This window comes from Myotis myotis, unplaced genomic scaffold, assembly GCF_014108235.1.
Source record: "Myotis myotis isolate mMyoMyo1 unplaced genomic scaffold, mMyoMyo1.p scaffold_m19_p_12, whole genome shotgun sequence".
In the NCBI taxonomy this organism is placed as follows: Eukaryota; Metazoa; Chordata; class Mammalia; order Chiroptera; family Vespertilionidae; genus Myotis; species Myotis myotis.
In genome coordinates, this window is record NW_023416316.1 from 58,539,830 (window position 1) to 58,562,304 (window position 22,475).

At 39.3% G+C, this 22,475-nt stretch overlaps 1 protein-coding gene and 1 long non-coding RNA gene across 6 annotated transcripts in view; one reads left to right on the forward strand and one right to left on the reverse strand.

Annotated features, from left to right (window-relative positions):
* Nucleotides 1-1,385, reverse strand: part of LOC118667570 — a 33,459-nt gene extending 32,074 nt beyond the window's left edge. The window contains exon 1 of the long non-coding RNA XR_004971325.1: nt 1,297-1,385. This is a non-coding gene — a long non-coding RNA (uncharacterized LOC118667570). The remainder of the gene's footprint in view (nt 1-1,296) is intronic.
* ADAMTSL1 (ADAMTS like 1) overlaps nt 1-22,475 on the forward strand; it is a 900,799-nt gene that overhangs the window by 546,124 nt on the left and 332,200 nt on the right. For all 5 annotated transcript variants that reach the window (XM_036331231.1, XM_036331234.1, XM_036331232.1 and 2 more), the window contains one exon: nt 15,996-16,041. In XM_036331231.1, coding sequence (XP_036187124.1) covers nt 15,996-16,041 — 46 coding nt within the window. The remainder of the gene's footprint in view (nt 1-15,995; nt 16,042-22,475) is intronic.

A 22,475-nucleotide genomic window follows, 5' to 3' on the forward strand; every position in this document is an offset into this window, starting at 1 on the left:
AGTTTGCTGGGATTTTATTAAAGGTTTTAGCAACCATGTTCTTTAAGGATATTGGCCTGTAGTTCTCTTTTCTTGTGGTGTCTTGTCAGACTGGCAGAGTGATACTGGCCTCATAAAATTAGTTTGGAAGTGTTTTCTGTTCTTGTATTTTTAAAAGTGTTTAAGAAATATTGGTATTTTTAAATATTTAGTAGAAGTATCAATGGAGTCATTAGGTCCTGGCCTTTTCTTGTTGGTGGGTTTTGATAACTACTTCAATTTTCTTATTATTACTGTTATTAGGCTGAACTAGAAAAAGAAAAACAAACAAATCTCACAGTTAACAGAAGGGAGAAAATAATAAAGATTAGAACAGAAATCAAATATAGATTAGAAAAATACTTTAAATCAACTAAATTAAGAATTTGAGGTTTGGTTTTTTTTAAGATAAACAAAATTAACAAACCTTTGGCTAGACTAAAAGAAAAAAGATGCAAATAAATAAAATCAGAAATGTAAAAGGAGACATTGCAATGGATAACTCAGGAGTTAGAAGGATCACAAAGGACTATTATAACAATTTTACCCCCACAAATTAGATCACCTAGAAAAAATGGATAAATTCTTAGAAACACACACTTTCCCAGACTGAATTGCCTCAATGTTTTGTTTATTCATTTAATAAGTATGTATTGCATATCTACTATGTAATAGTAGTAGTTACTAGTTTGTAAGTATACAAAGTCCAAGGGGCAAGCTGCTGCTGTTGTGAATTTACTACATTATTAAGTTTTGATAGATTTTTCTGAGATTCTGCTAATGATAATGACAATAAATTTTAAGAACTAAAGGGAGTTTTCCCCAGATCTTTAAATGGGTAACACACCTATAGCAGTGGTTCTTAACCCTAGCTCCACTATAGGACCACCTGAGAAGCTTTTCCAAAAATCAATACAAATATCTGGGTGCCACTGAAAACCAGTTCAGTTAGAATCTCTGGGTGTGGAGCCCTGACATCCATAATTTTTAAAAAGCTCCCCAAATGGTTGAAATGTATATCCAGTATTAGAACTACTGCTCTATTGAAGCAGATAATGGTGAAATGATGAGATTTGTCTTCAGTTCTCCAGAAATTTAGAGGTTGGGATAATGAAGACAAAAAGAAGTTTTCTAGTAAAAAAAAAAAAATGTTTAGCTTTGGGGGGAGGGGGTCAAGCAGGGAAAAAGGAGATGTATGTAAAACTTTAGACAACAAATAAATTAATTAATTAAAAACAAAAAAGAAAGAAAAACATTTACGTTTAATTTCTCACTTACATTTCTATAAAATGATCCAGTCTGCATCACAGACACCGGCATGTCAGGACGTAGAAGTGGCGATTGCCCCTGCACGACAAGGCAATGACTTTTCTGAGTAGTTATCCAGTTGTTTAGTATTAGTCAAGATCAGCCCTGCCCCAAGTGGCCAATGTTATGTAAGGATAACATTCCATCCCATTATTAAAGCCTATATTCAGGGGTTGGCAAAAAAGTAGGTTTAAAGGTGTGAGTATGTGAAACTCAGTTTATTCTTGTATCATTATTAATTTATCCATTATTGTATCATCTGTATTACACTTGTAAACCTACTTTTGCCCACCCCCGTATATGACCATTGAAGCCTGCATATTGTTAGTATATGATTAAGTGAATGCCCAGCATCTGGGGTGTTTTATGCAAATTCTCTGATATTCACTTCTCCTCAAATGTATTACATTTCTTATCCACAGAGTGGAGTTTAACTTTCCACCTTCAATTCAGCATCTGTCATTACCCCTGTCCCCCTAAAAAGAGAAAGAAAGAAAGAAAGAAAGAGAGAGAGAGAGAGAGAGAGAGAGAGAGAGAGAGAAAGAAGAAGAAAGAAAGAAAGAAAGAAAGAAAGAAAGAAAGAAAGAAAGAAAGAAGAAGAAAGAAAGAAAGAAAGAAAGAAAGAAAGAAAGAAAGAAAGAAAGAAAGAAAGAAAGAAAAAGGCTGGTTAATACTACTTGAATTCTGTTATTTTCTCTGTTTGAGCCCAGCTTGTATAAAGAGAAAAGGATATTTTCTCTAATCCTAACTGTGTAGCTTGGTTTCAACCACTAAGGTAGATTATGGTGTGTGGAGGGAGAAGGGGAGGTGCGGAGATTGAAATTAAAAATTAAAGGGACACCAGATACTAAGAGCAAAAAATGAGGGATACCAGACTTGCATACATTAGAGGGTGGATACTTTACCTGGAGGCAGGAAGAATAAGTATAGAACGACAAATAACATCATAGTTATGAGTGACGCTCAGCCAAAGCCCATAGCTTACCTTTGCCAACCTCAAACAGCTGCCGAGTCAATCCCTACCTCTGGGCTTTGGTGTAGGACTCACTGGTCAAGCGGGCAGCACCTAGAACAGAGTAGGTGTTCGATAAATATTTATATTGGACAAATATCGAAGGTGCCCTTCAACTCTACAATTGAATGTGTGATTCTGAGGTTCTTTCTCCTTCACACATGCATTCAAAACCCATTCTGCTGCTAGATAGGAAGAGGAGCAAAGGTTGCTCTCATGTGAATGGTTTTAAAGAAAAATGAGATTCTCCAGGCTCCCATTTTGCAACGGACATCTGGACGATATGGGCGGATTGAGGAACTTTTGTCTCTAGCCAAAATAATTCATAAATTCCCAGCTCCAGGGTTGTATGGGGTGAGGTTGTGAGAGTCCTAGAGTTTCATAATATACATTTTCCTCATGGGGAAGAAGGAAAAGTTGGACTTGATGCTGCTAAAACACATTTGTTTTTATTCTCATTCTTTGCCTCTTTTGGCTACTGAGCAAATGTAAGATCATTTGCAAACCTTATGGCATGTGTGTATGTATTAGAAAGTGCGTGTCCTTCCTGCTCGTGGATCTCAAGCCAAAGGCAGCAATCCCCGGGCCCCCACTCCTCGTCAGCTTTCAGAGGGACCAAACACATTGCAGTGACAAATACAATTTTGAGTAAATATGTGAAAATAAACATGTTCACAGCAAAGAGCCAAGGTTTCTTTCCTTTGCTAGCTATTTGGTTTCATTTTAAATTTTTCATCTTTGGTTTATTATAGAAAGATTTTAATCCAGTTTCAGGGTTCAAAAATTAGAGCAACCAGGAGGCCAAAGAGTCTTCGTGGCCTGAAATTATTCTAATAGCGTTTCCTTCTGTTCTATTCTTCCCTTCTTCCTTTGACCCTTCCTTCTTTCCCTCTCTCCCGCCCTTTCTCCCTCCCTTTTCTTCTTTTCTCAATAAATGATTGTGGAGGGCTAACAGGCATGTTGCTGGGCACTGAGGCTCAAAGACCACACTGTAGGAGAGAAAAGCAAATAAAGAAGCAAAAATATGTTTTCTAATAACCACACAGTCTTGGCAGGGTGGCCTTATGTAGGTGTCTTGTGGGGCCTAGTGGCGCGGTCTCCCTGGTCACCTGGATGCTATGGGAGTCTGTTGTATGAACTGTGACCCTCCTATTATAGTTGAGCCTTGATTGCTGTTGGCACCTCAGTGGGTGGGGTTGACCCTCAGGCTACTGATTGTGAGTCCCGGCCATGACCTCAGCAGATGAGCTGCTGTATAGGGGCTGACCCTACAGAGCAAGATAACACTCCCCACCCCCAGCGGGACTCTGGCTGCCGAGACCATCTTTGGGTGTGCCATTTGTGAAGCTAATTGGGTAGTGCTCTGTAATTAAAATTTTTTAAAAATATATTTCATTAATTTTTTACAGAGAAGAAGGGAGAGGGATAGAGAGTTTAGAAACATCAATGAGAGAGATACATTGATCAGCTGCCTCCTGCACACCCCCCACCAGAGATGTGCCTGCAACCAAGGTACATGTCCTTGACTGGAATCAAACCTGGGACCCTTCAGTCCGCAGACCAACGCTCTATCCACTGAGCCAAACTGGTCAGGACTATAATTGAAATTTTTAAAAAATTAAATTAAAAATCTATAGCTGTCAGCATCAAGATGGCATGAGAAGGGTGATGAAGACATATCTATACATTCTGGCCTAAACTGAATTTTAAAACTCATTTTTGTGTGTGTGTGTTCACACACATTTTGCTGAGTGAAATAAACCTTCCACAAAAGAAATAAAATGTTTTCTGAAAAGGAAGAGTCCGGGGCAGCTGCAGGACTGTGTCTTAGTTTGTTAAAGCACCAGCCCTCTGCAGACTCTGCCTCTTCGTCTACAGAGTCTCTTGCTGCCCACATCCCCCTGTCAAAATCCTAGGTGTCATTTAAACTTACTTCCAGCAGTGGCCCTTAATGTCATTTCGCTGTGTTTACAAGGCATTATAATTACATTTACATAGTCTGGCTTGTGTTATAATTATTTATATGACACCGGCCCCCATTAGTCTATCAGCACTGTGGACCAAGGTTTTATCTTGTTTTGTTTTTATATCTAGGAACCCAGTCAGTGTTGAGTGAGTTGATCGAAGTGACTATTAGAGCTAAGAACCTTCTGTAGTACTTTGGGAAGCAGGAATAGGGAGGGAAGGTTATTTCTTGAATTCCCCTTTCTTCTATCACATGCTTGGGACTCATATGGCCCACACAGGACACCCCATCTAAGATACATCTTCATAAGTTACGTCCTGCCATGTACCTGCCCCTTTGCCCAATTCCTTCTATATTTAGCATCCAGACCACATCCATTAGTTGTTGACTATGCATTATACTGTTGTGTGTTCTTTTGGGGCTCATGTGGATTTTTTTCAACTAAATTTTAACTTTGATAAGGGTCAGGGAAATCATCATTTTTGCATCGTTCACAATGCCTTGCTTAATACTGGTTCAGAAGGGATGCTCAGTAAGTGTAAGTGGCTGTAAATCAGAGAGCATTATGCAAAACCTTGTTCACCAGGAAACCCTGCCCAGGGCTCATTTTCACTTTCGCACTGTGTACTGTGCGTTGTCTCAGTCCATTGTCCGAGCGGGTTCTGACTTCCTGAGATGCTGGGCATGAACGTGATGGCTTACAATGTCATTGTTCTTTCTTCTTTCCTTTTTGATTCCATGAGCACGCTCCTCTTTTTCATAACCCCGTCCATATTTGTGAAAACACGAGGCTTTGTTGCAGCATGTCTGTCTTTGAAGAACAGGCAGAGATATGTAAAATCATACTTGTTTGGGGGAAAAATTGGCAGCGAGTTTTCTAGTTGTAATTTAAAACATACCAAACACTCATAATAGCAAATAAACCACTCTGAATCTCCCAGGACAAACTCCAAAGTTCAATCTGTAATATCCTCACATGGGTCTAAATTTTAATTTAACAGCTCTGCGGCCTCTTACCCAATGCAAAATAATTTGTAAAAGTACAGGGAAGCTGTCTTCAGTGACCTATGGTCACAAGAAGATCGAACAACCATATGAGATGACATCTTAGAACATTTTCCCTAAACCTACATCATTTCCATGTATATTGAATTTGGGCTCCACATTCACTCTCTCTGTAGACCAGTGGTTCTCAACCTTCTGGCCCTTTAAATACAGTTCCTCATGTTGTGACCCAACCATAAAATTATTTTCGTTGCTACTTCATAACTGTAATGTTGCTACTGTTGTGAATCGTAATGTAAATATCTGCTATGCAGGATGGTCTTAGGCGACCCCTGTGAAAGGGTCGTTCAACCGCCAAAGGGGACGCGACCCACAGGTTGAGAACCGCTGCTGTAGACATAAATCAAAGCCTCCAAGCTGGGACAGCACTGAGAATGTTTTTAAAATAAGAGATTAGTATAGAGCAGAGGTGTTGAATTATAAAACTGAGGTTACAAAAATATGTTACCTGTGCCAAAAAAACACTTTTAAGTCAAGGCCTCAACTCATGCACTGTTTTTCAACATGGACCGCCACTACCTCATATTCTGTTTAAAATTGCTGTGAAAATGCAGCTTTAAGGCTCCCTCCTCCTCCTCCTCCTCCTCCTCCTCCTCCTCCTCCTCCTCCTCCTCCTCCTCCTTCTCCTCCTCCTCCTCCTCCTTAGGCCTTTGGCAGATTGTGAGGAACTAGTGTGACACCAGGGCTGTGTCTGTTCCCAGGCAGCTCACCTACTGATGGATGAGGCCTGGCAGCATGCCTCCTTGTTGTTTGTTGTATTATTACAACAGAAAGCATTTTCAAAAGCTACATTTATCAAGTTGTCATAATAATTTGGCTTGTATATCTATCTACCCAGAAAAAAAAATAAATCTCTCCCTCAGCACTAATCTGAGCCACGTGATGCATCGCATGCAGAAGAGGCCGTGTGAAACGAATGGGCAACCTGCTCGGGGTTCGGGGACCGTTTGACTAGATGTTTAAGGAATTAGAGATATTTTTATGTACTCACTGGAGGTCGCCTCGCACCAAAACCCCTGTCTCCTCGTTGCAAGGTACTTTTCCACTGGCGTTATGTGTTGGGGGTTCATTATCCCTAGAATTTTGGTGTCTTGGTCTAAGGAAGGAGATTTAACTTCAAATGGGAAACGCTGTGAAGTTTGCCATGAAGAGGGTCAAAGACACCTTTTAATGTTAAAGATCAGGTCTATCAAGGTTGATTCAAGTATTACCAGATTCAACATTGCTTGTTATGAAGAATATTGGAAGCAGTTTTGTTTGTTATTTATGATAGGTGGCTGTCTGGGAGCACATGGCTCTGTTGGGGGGTGGAAGGGTAGAGGATGATTCAAAGTCATCATCCAGAGTAATATACACTCATTAAAAACTTCAAATCTATTTATGTTAATAAAGTTAATACACAATAAAACATCTCCAATTATATAGAGATAGAGTATGTAATGAATATATATATATATGTATATATATATATATATATATATATACACACACACATACATGTATCTGAATATATAGATAGATACATTTTTATTGAAATATAATTGGCATATAACATTCCATAAGTTTAAGGTCTACAACATGTTGATTTGATGTTATATATTGCAGTATGACTATCACTTTAGTGTTATCTAACATCTTTATCACATCACATAATTATTTCTATTTTGGTATTGGGAACAATTAAGATCTTATCAACTTTGAAGTTTATAATACAATATTGTTGTCTACTGTCAATGCACTAGGTCTCCAGGACTTATCTACTAAGAGCAAGATCATTTAAACAACATCTTCCCGATTCTTCCCACCCCTCACCCCTGTTAGCTATGCTCTGTTTTTATGTAGATGCTTTTTAATGAAGGGACAGTGGTGAATGGACTCCTCTTGTTAGGACCAACCACCATACAAGTAGAGTTTCCACATGAACAAGGCTCATTTGATTCTCATGAAAGGCACACTAAATTAGAATTAAAGAGGAACTATTTTAAACATGGAGAGAATTAAATTAAAATACAGAGAATTCAAGAATGACCTTTTTGAGCAAAAAGTAAAGCAGAGAGTTAAGGGAAAGAAGAGAACAAGGGACTTATGGAACCCACAGGGGTGGCATGTCATTTAACTCCTCTTTCTACCCCATGTGCCAGGCAAGACCATCATCACTAACCATCTGTTATGCATGGACGCCAGTTCTCGCCCCTAGGTTTTCAGCATTCAGTTTGACCCGTGGTTGAGGACAGTGAGCATCTGGGGATAGCTTTACACACAGGGTCCGGAGGTTTATATAACTTCCTTTTTGATGGTGAAGTTGATTGGCATCAAGTGTTGTTTCCTGAACCTCTCACAATAATGTGTCTGTGGAAAATGAAAAGCAGCCCAACAATGCGTTTGCATTTGGTTCTCTCAGGTGTTCTCAGAAGTCGCTATTCCTCTTGAGATCTTTGTAAAAAGCCCAGAAATGTAGACGTGTTTTTCCTGGCTTGTTGGGGACATCCTCCTGCTAGATAGCTCCCCTGAGGACTGAACTGCTCATGTGAAGTGAGGGAGGAAAACAGGGCTCCAACACTGCAGGGAGGCCTGGCTACTTGTCTTGTCTGATCCATGGTTGTTTCAGGACCCACTTTAAAGGACCCAGTGTCCTGGCTCAACTCGCTGGTGTGGTTTTATGTCTACTCTCTTGCAAAGAATTCAGTTTCCTTTTGGATGACTAAAATTAGAGAGAGATATAAGCAGATGGACTGTCCTATTTTAAAATCCTTTGCCCATTAGTTTCTATTTTAAAAGTAGAAGGTAGCCCTGGCTGATTTGGCTAAGTGGATAGAGCATTGGCCCGTGGGCTGAAGGGTTCTGGGTTCAATTCCATCAGGAGCACATGCCTGGGTTGCGGGTTCGATCCCCAGTAGGAGGTGTGCAGGAAGCAGCCAATAAATGATTCTCTCTCATCATTGATGTTTCTATCTCTCTTTCCCTCTCCCTTCCTCTCTGAAACAATAAAAATATATATATATTTTTTAAAAATAGAAGGTATTCAGCCCAGCTGGTGTGGCTCAATGATTGAGTATCAACCTATGAACCAATAGGTCATGGTTTGATTCCCTGGCAGGGCATATGCCTGGGTTGCTGGCTCGATCCCCAGTGTGGGGCTTACAGGAGGCAGCCAATAAATGATTATCTCTCATCACTGATGTTTCTATCTCTCTTTCCCTCCCTCTTCCTCTCTGAAATCAATGAAAATAGGTATCTTTTAAAAAGTAGGAGGTATTCAGAGAAATACAAACCCCATTCTTACTTAGCTGCACTCTTTGCTTTTCTGAATCAAAGGCAAAGCTTCCTGAGCCTAAAGCAACTGTGGGTTGAAGACCTTCAGGACTCAGGTCTTCAACCCACAGTTATCAGACTTTCTCGGAACCGTTCATTGACACCCAGGATGAGTCTGGATATGTCACCAGAAGGGTGACAGGAGATGAGAAGAATTTTAAGGTAAAAAATGGACGCAGTTGACCCAAATTTTTTATTCCTAATGAAAAATTTTTAAAAAAAATATGCCTTTCTCTTTTAAAGACTAAAATTATATAAGCAGAGAGGGGAAGCCAACAAATGGCCTATGCCTGGAAAGCGAGCTTTTAACTTCCCAAGGCCACTCAAGTCTTCTCAGGTCATTCATTACATTGTGATCTTTGAAACTGAGATCATATCAGCCAGCATCTAGGAATTGGAAGGGTTTGGATTGATCATTATGTGTTCACAAGAGAAGAAGAAAAAGGCCACAAGCCTAAACTAATCTTATCAAGAGTGAACTAAAGTCTGAATAATTTGCAAATAACTTGTGATGGAGGTGATTTCCATGTTTGAGAGAAGGAATTAGTCCACATTCATAAAATGATGGGCCAGGCGTAAAGGGCTGAAATACAAATTTGGTTTGGATATGTTTTTGTTTATATCTTGTTCTTTCATACTTGGACCAGTTTCTGAGTCCTTAATTGGCACAGTACTTACCGCCCTCGACACAGGCCTGTCGCTGCGTCAGCGTTTTCACGGAGAGGATGCGTTGACTTGCCTTCTCTGTGATCGGTGCTCTATAGCTTTCCTCAGACACCATTTGGACTAAAATTTCTAAAGTTTGTTTTTATTCCAAGAGGCAGATTTCATTTTGTTTAAATGTGAAAGGAACTAGTCAGCTGTTTTATATCAACAAGCTATTTTTTTTTAAGGAGAAAAAGAAAATACATTTTACTGTTTAATTCTCAGATGAGGCTTTTGCGCCCAGATAAATGCCTTGGATGAAGAAAGTCACACTTGGCAAGAATTAAAATTCTTGCGGTGGAAGAGTCACTTCAGTACTTCAGTAAAATTTATATTCGGGTTTAATAAATTTGAACTTTTAAAAACTCAAGCTGCTCTGCCCTGAAGTTCTTCCGCATCGCATTTAACTGACAAGTGCAGTTGCCTTGGAGACGTTCCAAGTGTACACTGTGTGCCCAGGTACCCTGTACTCACCAGAAGTGGATTTACCAGAATTGAGAAGCGGCTGATGTATTGGAGTAAGAAGAATAAAACACAGTTAACCCCCAGGCCAAATCTCTGCTCGGCTTCCCAGATTTAATCTCGTGTTAGTATTCTACACATCTTAAGCATATCTTGTTCCTTTATTTTTATTTTTGTTTTATATGCTTTGGAGTTAGGCAAACCTGGGTTTCAATCCCTAGTTTTCTGTGCATATGACATTAAGCCTCGTACTCTTTCTCAGCCTCACTTTTCCAATCTATCTATTACAAGAGTTGTTGGAAAATTGGTGACGGTGTACACAAAATACCCTACAGTGGGCCAGATACCTATAGCAGACACAATACATAGTAGAGGCTGGTATTACTACTATTATTCACAACTTGATAATATTTTTCAATAATGAAGATTTTCCCAAATTCAAGCATTACCACCTTAATAGCATATGTTAGTCAATTAAACTAAATAAGCTCTCACTAAGTAAGTAATAGCATATACAAATGGAATACTTAATTCAGGGACAGAATTAAAGTATTGGCAAATTAATATTAGATGTGAGACGATCACAGGATAGTATTTGGAAATTGCAACATGCGTTTCTCTTTGCTAGTTTTTTGTTTTCCTTTTATTTTTGCTGAAGCATTTTATTTTTATTTTTTTTTAATATGTATTTTATTGATTTTTCACAGAGAGGAAGGGAGAGAGATAGAGAGAGTTAGAAACATCGATGAGAGAGAAACACCGATCAGCTGCCTCTTGCACATCCCCCACCGGGGATGTGCCCGCAACCCAGGTACACGCCCTCGACCGGAATCGAACCCGGGACCTCTCAGTCCGCAGGCCGACGCTCCATCCACTGAGCCAAACCGGTTTCGGCTGCTGAAGCATTTTAAATCAATACATTACATGCTTACATCTCCTATTATCTGAAGGTGCTTTTAAAACATCTGTAGGAATTTATAATTTGAAATACTTGGCAAAGGCTCATTTAAATTTTTGATGCAAGTAGTTTTCTGCTTTTTGATGTTTTTGTTTTATTTTGTTTTTAGCAAACAATATCTCTATAATAACCCCTTGGCACGTGGACAGAGCTTTTGTAAGTTATCTCAGTTGGTGATCATAACTGTATGCACTGCCATTCCAATATTCATTTGACAGATGGAAAAGCTAAGAGCCCCCTGAGAAGATAAGAGGAGTATGCAAGGATATGAGCAAAGTCCAATATCCAGAACTCCAAATCCCCAATTCAGATTTGTTTCCATTCTTCCTTTTAGGGAGATAAAATTAGGAAAAGAAAATAAAAGGAGATGAAAAACAGTGGTTTTTAAGGTCTTAATGATTAACACCGTATTTCACTTTTAAAAGCAAGAAGTCCACACTGTATCCTCTCTGTTTTAAAACCTTCAATGAGTTCCCTTTGCCTGTTGCCAAGTTCAAAGTTAGAAGGTATTTATCTCATCTCCTTCAATTCCTCACATCAACCCAAAACTCCAACGAAACAAAACTGCTGAAAATGTGCACATATACCATATCTTTTTGTATCTCTGTGCCTCTGCCTACAGTTTCTTCTCCACACATTCTTAACCCCCTTTCAATATCTATTATATTGTTACTTCTATTATGCATTAAATTGATTTATCAAATGTCTACACCATGTTTACTATGTGCTAGGCATTGTTGGAAGTGCTTCATAATATTAACTGATAATCCCCATAATAATTCCAGAGGATAAGTAATAGTATCCCAGTTTACAGATGACAAACTGACATATAAAAACTGAGGAATAGAGCCAGGATTCCAGAAAGAGGATTCTGGTTTCAAACTGGGTACTCTTATCCGCTACGCTATGTCACATATGCACTTGGAATTTCAAAATCGAAAAACATATCGCATTCTGCCAATTCTGATGCCTCAGTGGCACTCTATCAAAGGCCTCTGGAGCATTCATTACCTTGTAAGTGTACCATCAACTGGAGCCTAGCTCACATCTTTTTAGACCCAGAAACCTGATATTTTTCAGTAATCACACCAAGAACAGACCCTTGTCTGAGAGGTGGACTCAGTGACTTGACCCATGAGATTAATGTCTCAAAGTAAAATGCCAGTTTATTAACTTACAACTAAAAATAGAACTGTCTATCGCATGGACCGGAATACTCATGTCAGCCTGACCAGCACACAGCGCAGTCATGAAAAGCCAGATCACTCTTGGCAAGTCGTTTGGTCAACATGGCATCAGAATCAGGGTAATTCCTGGGAGGAACGGAACATTCATTGGCAGCAGCTTGGTTAGTGTGAGGCATCCACATCATGTTGGCAGCAGCCTTGCCAATGGGACAAGCAGGATTTCAAGTTTATGGGTCCTTTCCCTGGGACATTGCTACGCTGGGCACCGACAACCATGTATCTGGCTTTCTCCTCTTTTCTATGATTCTAATGCCTGGCCAGTGCTTTCTTTTCTTGGCCACATTTTCTTGTTAATTCATATTAATATAGTCAATCTGGTATGGTCAAGTGTTTAAGCCTAGGACCTTTCTATCTCTTTAAGAGAGTCTTTGTGTAATTGTATTTTCAGATGACATTTACTTTTTGATAACATTCTCAGATCTAGCACATGCTATTTAGCATTCCTGTCACTAAATTATAATTGAATGATTTTCTTAATAGCAAAACCAAGTCATATTCGTTCCCAGACGTAACTGCATTGCCCAGCACATAACAAGAGCGCAGTGGACATTTGTCGGACAAACAAGTGAATTAGGAGGCAGTAAAGCATCATGGTTATAGGTGTAAGCTCTGAAGCCAGATGGCCTGGTATCAAATCTCAGCTCTATTACTTAATAGTTGTGCAATTTTGGCAAGTTAGTTAACCTCCCTAAGTTTCAGTTTTCTCATTTGTAAAATGGGTAAAATGATAGTACCCTGACTCCTAGGGTACCTGAGATGATTAAATAAATTAATACAATATAACAAACTCAGAAATATACTGCAAACTCCATAACTATTAGTTATTAGTATAATCATTCTCTTAGGAGTTTTATATTATTCTAGAGACCCAGTCCTCGGATTCGTGCACTGGTGGGGGGCGTGGCCTGCGGGGATGGCCTGCTGCAGGAGCACCGCTCATCCTGGTCAGCTGACTGGCTGTGGACCCGCCCTCTGAGTGGCTGCTGAATGAGAAAATTAGTCTGAGCTGATATTTTGGGGTAATATCTTGGGTAAAGGTGTGTTCTGTGTCCTGAAGGAACCTGGTGGAGAGCTTTTCACCCCAAAGTCACTTGGTGAATGTCCTTGATGTGTGATGCCAGGTCAGGGATGTTCAGGGCAGCCTCCCCAGGAGATCCACAGTCACATCCCCTCTTGCTATCAGCCTATGCCAGCTCCCAACGATCTTTCTAGAACACACCTTAGAGGGCCTGCATCAGCCGGTGGGGTCAGGCCAAAGTCTGGATTGTCTCAGGTATTTAATAGGTGCAGAGACTCAGCCTCACCCTGGGCCTGCTAAGCAGCTGTTCAGTCACTGGGCTTTTATATATATAGGTTTTTGTGTTTTTTTAAGTGTGACTTTTTTAATGAATTTATTGGGTTTATATAGGTTTCAGATGTACATTTCTATAATACATCATTTGTATATTGTATTGTGTGTTCACCACCCCAGGTCAAGTCTCCTTCTATCACCATTTATCCCCTCCATTACCCCCTTCTATCTCCCCCAACCCCCTTTCCCTCTGGTAATCACCATACTGTTATCTATCTATGAATTTTTTTCTTAATCCCTTCTCCTTTTTCACCAATCTACATTCCCACCAGCAGTGCATGACGGTTCCCTTTTCCCCACACTCTGGCCACCACTTGTTTGTTGATTTATTGATGATAGACATTCTGACAGGTGTGAGATGATATCTCATTGTAGTTTTAATTTTTATCAGTCTAATGATTAGTGACTTTGAGCATTTGTTCCTATGTCCATTGGCCATCTATATGTCCTCATTGGAGATGTGTCTATTCAGGTCCTTTGCTCATTTTTAAGTTGGATTGTTTGTTTTATTGGCATTGTGTTGTATGAGTTCTTTATAAATTTTGAATATTAACCACTTGTCAGATGTGTCATTGGTGACTGTGTTCTCCAATTCAGTGAGTTGTCTTTTCATTTTTTTTTTTTATTGATGGTTTCCTTTGCTATGCAAAAACTTTTTAGTTTGATGTAGTCCCATTTGTTTATTTTTTCTTTTGTTTCCCTTGCTCGATGAGATATATCAGAAAAAAATCTTGCTATGAGACATGTCCAGGATTTTATTGCCTATGCTTTCTTCTAGGATTTTTATGGTTTCAAGTCTAAAATTTAAGTCATTGTGACTTATTTTGAAAAGAGCAGAGAACTGCTGCTCTTGTGTCATCACTGAATGCTTAATCAAAAATTGATTGTTTTTGTTCACAAGAGTTCAGTAATATGAAAACTCCCATGTATTGCTGATGGGAGTATGTAATGGCACAAAGTTTATGGAATGTAATTTATCAAGAGCTTATAAAAGTTCATTCCCTTTAGTCCAGTAATTCTTCTAGAAATGTATCTACCCTAAAGACATAGTCAGAAATTTAGGTAAAGCATATGCACGGATATGGCTCATTACACTCTCATTTATCAAACCCCAAATTGGACATTACTTAAGTAATAGAAGAATGATTATACAAATTATATCATTTGATGGAATATTATGTAGCTCTCAAAATGTTGTCAGTTTCTGGGAAAATACCTTCAAAAATTTATAAGTGGAAAAACAAGCTGCAAAATTATATAAGTGGTGTGTTTTTTTTCCTCAGTGGAAAGAAATTAATAAATCAAAATAATAGTGACTATCTTTAGATGAGGCAACTATGAGAGATTTTTTTACTTTTAGGTAATCTTTCCTAAAATCTCTGCAACGAACATGTATTTTTTTAAAAATAACTCTTTAACAATTATGACTTTTTATATCCATTTCATAATTTATAAAACATGTTAAACAGTAAGTGCAAATTTTATCATATTCACAATTTTAAGTTTTTTTCTGTGAAATATCTCTAGTTTCATACCAGAAATAATTAGGATGTGATTCATTTAATATTAATACTTTTCAGAAAACCTTGAATTTATATTTATTTGGTTAAATAAGAACTAAGTATAAGTACTTATTTTAACAACCAAATGCTTAGTTTTAATTCTTACATGTACAACTTCGTTAGATCTGCTCAATTTAGTATTTGAGTGTAACTCCACTAAGAATGTACTCAGAAGAAAAGAGAGGCTTTTATACGAATATTAAGAGAGAATTCTTTTTATAAGGAAACTAGAAGCCCAGTGCACAAAAATTCATGCACTCGGCGTGGGGGGGTCCCTCAGCCCAGTCTGCACCCTCTTGCAGTCTGGGACCCCTCAGGGAATGTCCACCTGCTGGCTTAGGCCCGCTCCCCGAGGAGATCAGGACTAAGTTGGCAGTCAGACATCCCTCTGGCAGCTCGGGAACCCTTGGGGAATGTCCGACTGGCAGCTTAGGCCAACTCCCCCTGGGGACTGTTCCCATGTATTGCTGATGGGAGTATGGCACCAGTCGGACATCCTTAGCACTGCCGAGGAGGTGGGAGAGGCTCCCGCCACCACCACTGTGCTCGCAGCTGTCAGCCTGGCTTGTGGCTGAGCGGAGCTCCCCCTGTGGGAGCACAGTGACCACCAGGGGGCAGCTCCTGCATTGAGCATCTAGCTCAGGGGTGGGCAAACTTTTTGACTCGAGGGCCACAATGGGTTCTTAAACTGGACCGGAGGGCCGGAACAAAAGCATGGATGGAGTGTTTGTGTGAACTAATATAAATTCAAAGTAAACATCATTACATAAAAGGGTACGGTCTTTTTTTTTTTTTTAGTTTTATTCATTTCAAACGGGCCAGATCCGGCCCGCGGGCCGTAGTTTGCCCACAGCTGGTCTAGCTCCTGGTGATCAGTGCACATCATAGCAACTGGTCATTTCTAGTCGTTCCCAGTCATTCCACTGTTAGGGTCAATTTGCATATTACCCTTTTATTATATAGTATAGTTCAAATATTGAGCCTTTTATAGGTAGTAATAAGGTGTTTGTTTTTCTTTTTGTCTCCTAGGAGCTGTGAGGGAAGAAATATCCGATATAGGACTTGCAGTAACGTGGTATGTATTGAGATTATATGATTGTGATCATGTATTTTTTAAGCACTGAATACTGCTAAGCAATTTTAAGTATCCTGGGCAGAGATCAATCAATTAGCACTTCACTAAAAGTGATTTGTCTCACACCACATGGATTATGCAACATTGAAAAATAAGTATTTTTAATGTTCCTCAATATAAACTTTTACAAGTGTGGCCATATTGAAACTTACTAGGCTATTTCATAACCAGAGGTCTCTGCTTTCTGACTTTTTATATCTAGGTTTCAAGGTAACAAATAAAAGGAATGACAAAAGGGAAACCACTTGGGGTGTCATGAAATAAGTATTAATAAACTCAGGTTTAATAAATTAATTTCATTCCTTCATTCAACAAACACTATTCAATGCCATCAATGTGAGGCACTACACTAGTACAAGGATAAATAACATGGTCACTATCTTAAAACATCTGTTGATATAGTAACAGATGTAATGAAGGAAGACAAATCAAAATATGACAAATGCTGGGAAGAAGTTCTTTGTGGGTTAAAAACAGAGAGAAATATGAAGGGTCTTCAAGGAAAAGGTTATTTGAGGTAGGGCTAAGAGAGCTGGGAGGGCTGTGACTTGCCCAAATTGTGTGGAGGAGACATAAGGGGAGTTTTGGAAGCAAGAATATCTAAGATGGTAGATTGTGGGTAGATTGTGTTTAGCAGTATGGAAGAGAAGAACAGAAAGATATTTTGAGGTTACACCATGAACAGGTTTTAATGTTACACCTCCAAGTTTATAATAGTTCAAGGAATAATGGGGGAGGGGGATGTCATCACTAGAGGTTTTGGAACAAGAGTATAATATTATAGTTTTACTTTAGGAAGTTTAATTGTGTAGTGATACAAGGGATGCACTGGAAGGTGAGATAGTTGGAGAGCGAGAAGTAATGAAAGTTTAACCAGGAAGATATATATACAAAAGAGGTAAAAATTGAGGTCATTCTATAAGACGTATGCAATTAAAATCAGTGATGCATTGAAGTGGGAATAAAGAAAACAAACATGTGCATATTTAGAGCTCTTGCACTTGCTGATCCCACTGTTAGAGAAGCTTTTTCTTCATCATTTGCATGACGGTCATTCTCCTTATTCTAGTCTCATCTCAAACGCCGCTTCCTCAAAGAGGTTTCCTGGACTGTTTTATCTAATTTGGTTGTTCCACTGCCCAAATTCATCCCTCACAATAGTCTATCAATCACATTTTATTTTTTTTAATTTATTTTTACTAGAGGCCCGGTGCATGGATTTGTGCACTGATGGGGTCCTGCAGCCAGGCCTGTGGGGATTGGGTTGAAACCAGCTCTCCAACATCCCCCGAGGGATCCCGGGTTGCGAGAGGGCAGTTCTCGGGTGATACACCCCAGAATTGGGCTCCCTCCTCTCTGGTTCCAGGTGTGTCATTAAGAACCGCAGCTGCTAAGGCACCGCAACTCGGCAGCTCCTGCATTGAGTGTCTGCTCCCTCGTGGTCAATGCACATCATAGCTTTTGGTCAGAACGTCTGCCCCCTGGTGGTCATTGCGTGCCATAGCTACCAGTCAGATGGTCACTTAGGCTTTTATATATATAGATTGATTTCAGAGAGGGAGAGAGAGATAGAAACATCAATAATGAGAGAGAATCATTGATTGTCTACCTTCTGCACACCACCCTACTGGGGATCAAGCCCGCAACCCCAGCATGTACCCTTAACCAGAATTGAATCTGGGACCCTTCAGTCCAAGACTGATGCTCTACCCACTGAGCCAAACTGGTTAGGGCACATTTTACTTTTTTTTTTTATAGCATTTGCCTCTACCAGATTTATTTTATTTAATTAGCTGTTTGTTTTCTGTTTTCCCAGTATAGAAAGTAAATTTTACAAGGACAGGAGCCTCATTCATTCTGTGCACTCCTGTATTCCCAATGCCTAGAACTTATGACTTACATATTATAACCATACAATAGATATTTGCCAAATGCAAACGGGCTTTTGGAATAATGGGAAATGTCATTATTAAAAATAATAAAGTTGGGAGGAGATTTGGGAAAAGACAATAAAAAATTTGATTTAGGGGCACAACTGAGTTGGATATAAAGGCTAGACTTGTACATGGTATGTTCAACGAGGCAGTGGGGGTTTGATGTAAGGAAAGAGATTGTGACTCAAACCATACAAACACAAGGTAAGAAATATGGAATTTGAAAATTTGGTAGCAGATTGTTTAGTAGAGTATACAGAATGATGAGAGAAGAGAATCTCAGATCTTTGGTGAATATCTGTATTCAGGTAGAAAGAGAACATAGTGCCAGGTTAGCTATCAAAGTCACCATGAGAGAAGTAAAAGAAGAAATAAGAGAGAATTCCTGAAGGTGTTCAGTAGGATAAGTGTTTCCAAGAAGTTGAAATATGCAAAAAGGCCAACGGGGGGAGTAATTTCTAACGTGTATTAGGAAATCAAGATTGCAGGGGATTAGAGAAATATTTTCATAAGGAAATGGAGTCCGTGGGTATAAGTTATACTTATAAAATGTTAATAGAGACATCTCATCATTTGCAGAGTCACAAAAGGGTGGGTGGGTTGTTTGTTTGCAATTACGAACTCTTGAAAGGTGAGTTGATCTAGAGCAGTGGTTCTCAACCTTCCTAATGCCGCCACCCTTTAATACAGCTCCTCATGTTGTGGTGACCCCCAACCATAAAATTATTTTCGTTGCTACTTCATAACTGTAATTTTGCTACTGTTATGAATCGTAATGTAAATATCTAATATGCAGGATGTATTTTCATTGTTACAAAGTGAACATAATTAAAGCATAGTGATTAATCACAAAAACAATATGTTTTCCGATGGTCTTAGGCGACCTCTGTGAAAGGGTCATTCGACCCCCAAAGGGTCGCAACCCACAGGTTGAGAACCGCTGATCTAGAGGGAGTGACAGGCAATATGTGGAGGTCAGGGTATATTTGACGCCAAAGGAGATAGTAGATGAAAGAAGAAGAGGAATTTTGATAAAGGAAAAGGACATATACTTTATTCTTAGGAAGCAGGCACAAACGGAGAAAGAAAGGATGAATGTATAGAAAGGTTCCTGAAAAAGAGGACAGTTGAGGCTGTGCATGAAGAGCAGGCTCCAGCGTCTCTGCAGAGAAGTGTTCTGAGTCATCTGCTGAAAGTGAAGGAGGCAGTCTGGATTTGGGAACGTGAGCATAAAGGCCTGGTAGAGCCACTGAGGAAGTTGAGTGGAAGCCAGCAAAGCCAAATAAAAGGATTTTTGGGTAGCAAAGAGGGCTCGACTGAGGTTAGAGAGCTTGATCTGACAGAGGTCATGGTCAGCAGGGATAAGGACATAGTCTGACAGTTTCTGCAGTGAAGCAGTAATAGAGAAAAGGGACATTGTAAGTGACCTGTGTTCAGAATACAGATGAGTTGAGAGAGGCTAAAGTGAATGGAAAGTTTTTAAATGCCTGAACAGGTAGAGTATAAGGAACTAGAAAGCATGATCATTGGAAGTCAGAGTAATTGTTCAATGGAAAATTTTGCCTAGTTCGTTTCTCTATTTTGATTAAGAACAGGAGATGCCAGATAACATGAGTTATATCATTGCCTTTAAAACACACACACACACACACACACACACACACACACGTGTGCGCACAACCGCTATAGGTGTGTGTGTGTGTGTTTTAATTTAAAAAATGGTATCGACTAAATGAGTTTTAGAAATTTTATGAATTTTTTTTTCAATGGAAATGTACTTTAGATTATTGGTTTTCTTCACTATCCCTTTTATTGTAGTGATATCTTATATATCAGTTTAAACAACAACAACAACAACAAACATGCACCATGATGTTATGAAAGAATCTTCTTACCTTACCCTTTTCTTTCTAATTTTTAGAATAGTGAAAAGGGTCCAAACTATCCCAAGTAGATGAATGCCTAAAGCAACATGAGCGGATGTCTGCTTGCTCTTTCCTTAAAGCTTTTCAGAAACAGCCCACGATTTCCTTGCTGTCATTATGAGCATTTTCACGGGCACATGCGGGCTAAGACACTGACCCAATATGACTTAAAACCCAGAGCATTGCACGAGCCAGCTCTTTATAGCTTGTAGAATCAAACTGACACTGAGTTTTTATGAGAACCTAGAGTATTCAAATAATTTGAAGTATGTTTTTTTTTCTTCTTCTGGCTTTTGGCCATGACAGAAGCAACATTGCCAAAAAAACAAATAAAAACATCTCATAAGAAAGGACCTTTTCATAATCACATTCCAATTTTTTTCTAACTAAGAAGTTCAGAAATATTCAGTTAAGTTCAGTTAAATATTCTCCTTTCAGATACTTGTTTTGGAAAAACTGGAGGGTCCTTGTTAGCTAAGTCTGCAGGGCCACTCCTTAAACCCTGGACAGCTTCCTGGGCTCTTCTGAACCATGTCTCTTCCAGAGATGCACACTTTCTCTATTCTTTGTAGAGTTGCTAAGATAACATTTCTTTGGGTTTTTGTCCCCCAAGGCCAAGGAAGAGAAAACATCTCCTCAGTTTCCCAATTTTTCTGGCTTGCCGGAAAAAATTAGTTCATAAATTTTAAAGTTTTATTGTTAATCGCTCTACAGAGTGCATCAATATCAATAAGAAAGTTCAAGTTCCCATAATGTTTGCATACATCTCATAGCCAGGATACCTTCTTACACTATTTCTAGAGGGTCCAAGTAGACTATTTTCATTCTTAAGGACATAGTTCATCTAACCTTTCCCTATTCACACTTTCTGCTTTTCTTCCAGGGAAGTTGCAAGGCTCTCTTTTTGGAAGGAAAGACTAAGGGTACTGTTAGGAGACATAGTAGGTATGAACTGGCAAGCCAATCAAGCAAGTCATTTAGGGCTCAGAGATCTTCCATGGGGCCCCTCAGAAAGGTCTCCTTGGGTCACATCATCATATTTATTCAACTTAAACCTCTAATCTGAACCCCTTGATCTTAATTAGGCATTTTGAATTTACTTCTAAAGTGTTTAGACTAATGCTGTTATTCATAAACTGCTGTATGTGTTTCTGGGGCTTTTGTTCAGTTTGTTTGTTTGTTTTTTGGTCACTATCCTTAATCTTAACAAAATTTGAGATTGAGGAGGTAGTGGCCACAATTAGCAACACAATAGGCCAAGATGCCTGTGGTAGCTGATGGTGCTCTTAAGTCCTTTATTAAGATGTGATTGCTCCATTGCCAAATGTTACCATTCAAAAGAAGAACAATGACAACTGTAGATTAAAGTTGGGAAGCTGCTTTTCTGTATCTTCTAGAACTCCTAGGGAGGTGAGTGGGCAAAGGATTTCTGTCTTCCAAGGAACAGTTGAAACAACTAAAAATGCTTTTAGCACATGAAGGCAAAACATCCTCCATTAATTCCAAAAATAATTGAGCACAAGGATTGTTCTCTGAACTGGGCTATACACTGGTGAAGAAGACCAAGTCCTGGTTCCCCTGAAGCTTTTATTCTAATGGAGGAAACCAGATTATGAACAAACATGCAAACAGATTATATAAGTAGTCACCAATCACCCAGTTCTCTGCAGAGCACTGATCAGATGGTGACTTCCTTGGTCAGAATTTGAAAAAAAAAAAACACAACTAAAATCTGCTGGAACAACCTTTAGACTACTTCAGAATGGATGGTTTGGGAAGTTCACTAGCAGAGTGACATTTGAGAGTGACGGACAGGAACCAGCTCTGTGAATATCAGAAGAAGAGCAATCCAGATCCAAGGGACAGCTCGCGCAAAGGCTCTAAACTGTGAAGGAAGTTGGTGTGTGTAAAGCCCAGGATGTCTAGTGTATAGTATGCATGTGGAAAAGTATTAGAAGATAAGAAAACAGCTGAAGGCAGACTGGAGCTGGATCATGCAGATGTTGTAGAGTATTACAGTTTAAGTGCAATGGGAAGCTACTGGAGAACTATAAGGAGGGGAAAAGAGAGTTGGATTTGTGATGATGAGAAAAGATAGGTTTGGCTGCAGGGTTACTCTGGATATGGGTGGCAAAGAAGGGAGTGGAAGTAGAAATGCCAGGTAGGAGGCTATTGCAGTAGTTCAGGTGAGTGCTAATGGTTTCCTGGACTAGAGTAGCACTGGTGGGAAGATTTGAGATGTGTTTTAGAAGTAGAGTATCTTTTCCTACACCACCTTGCTTCATCCTCAATTTAATTCATCTTATGGTCTCTAGTATTGTTACTATGGAACATCTTAGGTGTAGCATTCCAACAAGACATAAAGGCAGTGGCTATATGGCCAAAGAGAATAGAATGATTGTGGGCAAGTTTATAGTGTTTTGTTTGTTTGTTTATTTGGGGGTGGGGGTTTAGTTTATGCACCCAGACAATGAAAGGGTTGAACTGAATGATTTCAAAGGTCCCTTCTAGCTCT